The sequence below is a fragment of the Echinococcus granulosus genome, assembly GCF_000524195.1.
Source record: "Echinococcus granulosus chromosome Unknown EG_S00104, whole genome shotgun sequence".
Classification (NCBI taxonomy): Eukaryota; Metazoa; Platyhelminthes; class Cestoda; order Cyclophyllidea; family Taeniidae; genus Echinococcus; species Echinococcus granulosus.
Window position 1 is genome coordinate 133,046 of NW_020170484.1, and position 6,988 is coordinate 140,033.

Here is a 6,988-nt window from a genome sequence, read left to right on the forward strand (position 1 = left end):
TTGATTCAGAAGAAAAAAACTAGCTCACTGAAACGGAAAAAGTTGATTTGTCTAGATAACTCATGTGATTAGCATAATGTCTCGTAAACGCCATTCCTTTTTACTGAAATGCACTAATTAGTACACCTACTATGTCGTAAATCGGTAGGGTCCTCCTGCTCATCAAGTCGATCTTCATCAACAGTCTCGAGTATCAGTTTGTTTTTCCAACTTTTTCATCTGGGCATTTTGGTATTTGCAATGCTTTGGTAGTTGGTCTAACTCCGAGTTTGACTACATGTGCACTGAAGCCTTCGCAAAATGTACTTCCACCCTACGTCATGGCCTTCGTACTACGCCACCAGCTTCTCCTCCGTTTTGCATGCTAGAAATGCATATTCCACTCTACTACTCTGACGTTTATGCAGGAATGGGAAAGACTCAGGCAGTACATAATTCTCATATGAGAATGGTGGATGATGTTGTCAACGTTGACGATGTCAGTACTAGGGAAATCAACACTTCTTCTGTATACATAACATGCGAGAAAGGGGAGTGTAAGTTTTGTCGTCCAAATGTAATATTCAATGCAGTGATGCGATAACTGATTTGGAAAGTAGCCTTCATAGCAAATCTCCTACCAAGCATTGGAGTGACACTGGAGAGCATGAACAGGGCAACCCTCTTGACAAAACCAACTGTGGGTGATGGGTAGGGCGATAGGTCAGACAGATCCATCTATTTCAGTTGAAGAAGTGCGGTAAATACTACTTAACAGGTGAATCCAAATAAGTAGTAATCTTTTAAGCTTGGTTTGCATTTTATTGAAACGATTATTCAAAAAAAAATGACAAATGGAAAAATATTTCTTCATTTCTTATCTACATCTTTTCATCGAGACAAATCCACACATTTCTTGGTTATCTTGCCACATGTTATGCAATTTCTATTTTCTGATGTAATTGTGGTGTAAGAGAGCACCTCCCGCACGTGCTGCGTTTGTACACTCAAGTGTGCCCACACTTCAATCTCTATTATCTCTTTCGCGATTTTATTGGCCTGATTGGAAGGTCGTGTGAATTTCAAGAGCCGCCCAACCATTCTATGCTTCTCTCGATGAGCCATTCTTTTGCAACACAATGTCTTCTCACGTTGTCGGACTCCACCCCCGCCTCCGCCTTTGGAGATAACTTAGTGGTGATGCAGAGCAGTAATACATTACAGCCTTATTGAGTGGGAGTATTCCAAATTACACTGTCCTGTATAGTGTTAAGAATATTATGTGCAGAAAACCAAAGGAATAAGAAGTTTTGAGAAGGATAAGTAATGCGCCCTTTAATCATCTAATCGTGTATACAAACCACTAACAACAGTGAAGAGATCAAAGATTCTCTTTGTATTATGGAAACAGACTTATAATGGTGCACAGCATTAGAGGCGCTTGAAAAACATATCGGTAACTGAAATATGACCACATGGAATTAAGTAGTATGTAATAAGTAGTAAATAAAATGCGATTTCTCATGACAATTGGATTAGTGAATAGACTGCAGGTAACATAACAAGAAGTGCAAAGTTCACACGAATTGGTGAGGGGGGAAAATAGTAAAAAATCACTCCCATGGCAGTAGCAGAGGTGGTGCAGCAGTAAGAGGAAGGCATAGAGTGAGAAAACGACTATTTAAATGTAGTTTTTGGTCCTACTTTTCTATTTATAAATCCACAGCCGTCAATTTAACCTTTACCTCTGTAGACGGTTGTCCGTTCTTCGTCTTCATGCTACTTTTTTCGATTTTATCTGCCACTGATGCTGTCAGCGTCTCTGGTGTTTCTGCACTTACAGTACTGCCTTGCAGAAACAAGACCTTAAACAGTAAAACAATGCCTCGAATTCTCTTCACCTCCTTACTGCCTTACACAAGTACACACGGCGACAAAAGCGGATTAAAAATTGTGGTTGACCCACTTCAAATCATCAACATGCAATGCGTTTAGTAAGAATAAATTAACTTATTTTGACTGACAAGGGGAAGGTGCTAAAGTGACCGGCATACTAGTAATTTCCAAGTTTTCCGCAGCTAACCAAAGAATACCACCAAACACTCAGTGTGAGTCATTTGGTCGTCTTGTCCGCGTGATTTCAGCCAAGAAGGAGGGAATGAACGAGATGGCAACACTCTAGACTGTTAGAAAATTAGCCACGAAAACATAAAAACTTCGACAATATCGAGCATGCACACTCTTCTGCGGGTTAAAGCACATTCAGCACCTACTTTTGCATATAAAGTAAGTTATCTCTCTTTTCTCTACATTTGTTTACTGAATCATCGGCATAGCACACAAGACCGGGTAAAGTGAGCCTTTTCCTCCATGGTATTTTGTGAAGCTGAGTCCACAAGTAGAGGCGGTATCTGAAAGGCATTCGCCAGTATGTCCATGGTTTTCAGTGAGTCGCAGACGCAAGTGATCATGACGCCTCCTCCACCTGTCTTTCCCAATCTTAACGTTGAATACGTCCTTCGTGTACCTGAGTTATAATATCCAGGAGATTCAATGATCGCATCTAGACAGATAATGGGTGTAAACTCTGGCAGCTATTTTTAATCTCGTTTAGACTCCCTCTACGTGTATTTAAAGCCGTCTTGTGGCCTTGAGATCATTGCTGCACTGACTAAGAGAGACTTGCTCTAAAATCAGCCCTTCAACTCGTTCAAACAGTATGTTGGTAGAAAGCTTTGTGAGGTATCGGGAGTCTCCACCTCCCTTAGTAAATTCACTATTGCTCCACTCTCTCCAGTTGTCCACTAGATTGACAAATTGCGTGATGAAATGTTGACAGCAATATTCATGGAACCGTTGCAATGCGAATTGTGTTCCTTTGTTCATGAATAACGTGTATGGAAGTCCGTGGTGGTTGAGGATTCGGTGCCGCAACTAGTAGTCTTGGTAGGCCTAGAGGCACTACTGTTGTTATCTATGACCACTTTGAAAATGCATCCACCAAAATGAGGCAAGAGATGCCATCGACTGATCGAGATGTAGTAGTAACCAGAGCTTCTCCAATTGGAACTAAGGCGTTGGTGGCCACAAAGTTGGTAAGCAAAACTTTTTACGACGAACTTCATGCAGTTGATTCCAGAACGATCGCAGTGAAAATGATGTATTTCCCTCAGGCCTCGTAGCTTGGACAATGCAACATGATTCCCAAACACCTGTCGGTCTTTGGCCATGCATGGTGAGTCAAAAGGTTGGGGTGGCAGTTTAAGGTCATCGGACTTTGTTGTCTGCCCAACTTCAGCGACCGTCACTGAGAGTGTTAGAATAGCATAGATAAATTGGTTCGAGGTTGGGTCCTCACCACAGATTGATGCTACCACAACGCCTTCAGTGCCTGGGTATTTGATGGCTGTCAACTTACGCATGATTATCTGTACGATGGAATTCTTCACTCGGGAAGAAGAGTGACTCGCGCTGAAGTCTACCTGCTGAGTGTGATGGGGTGTCAGCTTTAGAACAAACTATTGACAGCAAGAATTTGCGGCCTAAAGAAAGTGTAAAACTGCTTATGGAATCAACACATGGTGAATTTCATTGCCAGATGTTCTATTCTATACTCTCTCAATTGAGAATAGGCGAGGCGCACCATTGGAATCAGTGGGGAAATTATCGCATACTCTGATAATTTTGTTTATTTTTCTGCCCATAACAATGGGCGATGCCCATTTAGAGCACGTGTCTGAGGTCAGAACTCTTTCGTCCACAGGACCATGAGCTTCCGTGTGAGCTTTTGACGGTGAAATATGCCCTACCGATACGTTCGAGTGGAAGACTACTGTAGCACCACACCACAGTGTGGGATAGACCGAGTAGTGTTGCAGAGACCAAGTCTTGGTAGCAAAGATTTAAGAACAACACATCGACACAACTCGGCGACTGTTCCACTGATATTGTAGTCGAAGGTATCTGAGAGCAGATTGATTCGATTGGTAGTTCCTCTGGACTCACCTTGTCGAGCCAGTCAAGGCCAAGAACGTTAAAGTTCACTCTCGTGATATAACCCATTCCAGCCAGTAGTGTATCATAAAAAGAAAAGTAGCATTGAAGTTGTCTGGAGAGTTTCGGATAGCAAACACATACACAAGCGGCTGTTTGAGCGGTCTGATGGACCCAAGTGTTGTCAAGTGGTCACAGTTTTATCGCTGTAATGATGATGTCAGAATCGGTGACTAGTTGAAGCTGAATTGGACAGCCACTGAACCTTACGGTGGCTCACGCTCATCTCATTAAACAAGTTACAAGCTTTCACTGACCTGTTCTGACCACGTTCTTCCTGCTTTTTTGCTTCTCTCTTGAAATTGAATGGGCGGACAGACAGCATTATGCTGGCGATAGCTGTAATGTCTTTGGAGACGGTACGTGACAACAAAGGAGGGAGAGGCATTTTCATGTCTTTGTAAGTGGTGCGTTACTCTTGTATCAGTGGCCATTTGTGGAGGGGCTGAGTCTGTGGTGCGGACCAACAGCATGGAGCTCGCAACTGTCTTTGTCCTCAGACAGAAAAAAGTGGTATTGTGATTCGAAATGACTACATCTTAACACTGCTTGATTGTGTCGTCATAGAGGGTTCCTGCTCGCATGACCTCCGCAGACGAGTGCGGATACCTTGGTTGGTAGATGACTGCAAATGGCAGACGTAGGTGGGGCATTTAAATTAACTGTCGATCACTCCTACCTTGAAGCGGACAAAGTGATGATTGATCTCCCCTGTCTAAGCCACTTATTCCCTTATCTGTCGGTAGTAGTGCAGATCTATCAGTAAAAATTGCCCACAAAAAATTTTTAATAGCGCAATGGTATCATCGGAATTCAAATCTTTTAAGGATTTGGATAAAGTTAATTTTGCTTACTTCTGTAGTTCACCTATTCAGAGCTCCCACAGCATTGATGCTAGAAAACTTAGGCCGAGAAGCCTTCTCGTACTAGCTAAATCAGGATCCGGAATCTGGATAAGAAATTATCAAATTTAGTCGTATTGCTGCCAAAGGAGTCGACTGACTGGCACTATTGGTCCAACAGCGGTGAGGTCTGGACTCTAAATTTTAACAGCAGCTTCCACAGCCTATTGTGCCGGCTGAGGGACTCTCCGTTGCCAAATCTTATTAACCCGAATTTTTGTGCGTACGGCCTGGATCCCATTAATCTCCTAGCCAGATAATTAATAGATCACAGAGTAGACTCCGACTGTAACTGTATACGAGTAAGCACGGACTTATGCGATGCAAGTACGAGTTTGAAAGTCAACTAGCTGTAAAAGATGGATACCGAGTCCAAGTTACCCAGTGGTCTTCATCAAGCATATTTCGATTGAGTGATTGACATTAAAATTTGACGGGCCCTTGGAGGGCCTAAAGTGCAAGTAAACGTGGCCTCAGCCAATCGGGAGGAGGTCAGAGGGGAACGCGATTTATAAAAAGAGCGAGAAGTTGGAACACCCAATAGGGAAGTGTATGTGGAGTTGTGGGCATTTCTACCATATTGTCATTCCCTTTGCCCACATAAATAGGTGAAAAAATGATGCAAACCCTAGTAGTCGGATTGATAAAGACTACTAACAAACGGGTTTGTAATGCCTTTGTAATAAAATTAGACATAATTAACGATACTTTCCTTCGTTTCAAATGCAAAGTACGACGCAAAAAATGCCCAGCACATCCTAATGACTACTGATTTACAGGATGACGATATGTGAGGTCAAGTTTTGGTGAAAATGTGCTTTTGCAATCCTTAATAAGCACGTACCTCCAAACGTGCCTGTTTGTTATCTCACTGACATCTAACATGTCTTTTACGTTGCTTTTCCTTTTTATCGCCTTTCGTTTTATTCTCTGTGCATAATGTGTCTACTTAACGGTATAGAGTACAGTGGAATTGGGAAATCGGCCGACAGTTGCTGTCATTGTGGCGTAATTCTGCTGAGCCCACTCCCGAGTCATCCCAGACGCCGGGGCGGTGGTGCTGATGGAGTTCGAGGACGCAATAAAGCCTGGTATTGGATAAGAATGACTTACCACAAGAGCATGGAATGATTAGACGACTCTTGATATTTACATGATATTCCAGGCATACCGCCAAAACTATGGGATAGACCCTGGAGACGAAGGTGTCTGCGCACCTGTCTATGCAAATGCAGTACTAAAGGCGTTCTGCTACACCCTAATTTCAGCTGGACATACAAATTGCATTTCGTGTGGCAAGATGACAAAGCTACGTGTGATTTTGTCCTGATGATGCTACATAAAAGAGAAATAATAGTATCAACAAATTACAAGACGGAAAGAAGGAGCTGCTACTTAATTAAATTTTTTTCTTCAGTAGTGTCTCCCCTACCTTTTATCGGTGGAGCAAATAACTGAACTGAACTAGACTGAGGTGTTTGACCACCGTCCTACCCAACACACGCAGTGGGTTCAGTCTGGAGAGGTCACTCTGTCTAATCTATCTACTGTCATTTATTTAATCAGAAGATGTGATGAAAAAGATATATTGCGGTTCACTTCCTCTTGGCAACAAATAATTGCCGAATCTACGCCGTCCTTCCTCGTTCATAATGCCTCTGAAAGAAGGGTTGACTTCGTCAACAATGCTGTAATCGACGCTGAAAACTTCACCTAATATCTCTCATAGAAAGATGAAGAACTGCGCTGCGTCTCATGAAGGCCATGGCCTAAGCGGAAGTACAGTCTGTGGAGAATTAAGTGCCAAGGCAGTCGATTGCAAAGTTAAACAAACCATCAAAGCGCAGTAAATGTTATGCGCTTAATCTTTTCGGTTAACAAAACGAGTTTAAACCCGAGATTGTAGGCTAATATGCCGCTGCCAAGTTGCTTGGCTTTATTAGCAGGAGGAGCCTACTGATTTGTTACCTTGTGGGTGTGCTAATTAGTGCATTTCAGTAAAAAGGAATGACATTTATGAGCTGTTTTGGCGAACCAGCTTTTTTCCGGTTTCA

General features: G+C 42.6%; 2 protein-coding genes across 2 annotated transcripts in view; one reads left to right on the forward strand and one right to left on the reverse strand. All coding sequences in view use genetic code 11, as the record gives it.

The window, feature by feature from the left end:
- EGR_08358 (hypothetical protein) overlaps positions 1–952 on the forward strand; it is a gene marked incomplete at both ends in the record, with an annotated part of 3,981 nt that extends 3,029 nt beyond the window's left edge. Inside the window, 2 exons of the mRNA XM_024497607.1 lie at positions 149–571; positions 788–952. Of these exons, the coding sequence (XP_024347976.1) occupies positions 149–571; positions 788–952 (588 nt within the window). The remainder of the gene's footprint in view (positions 1–148; positions 572–787) is intronic.
- Positions 953–2,672: 1,720 nt separating this feature from the next.
- On the reverse strand, positions 2,673–4,041 carry EGR_08359 (hypothetical protein; the record flags this gene model as incomplete). The annotated part of the gene is made up of 3 exons (XM_024497608.1): positions 2,673–2,783; positions 3,192–3,497; positions 3,985–4,041. The coding sequence occupies 3 exons, from the start codon at positions 4,039–4,041 to the stop codon at positions 2,673–2,675; spliced, it is 474 nt and encodes a 157-aa protein (XP_024347977.1).
- Positions 4,042–6,988: the final 2,947 nt, after the last annotated feature.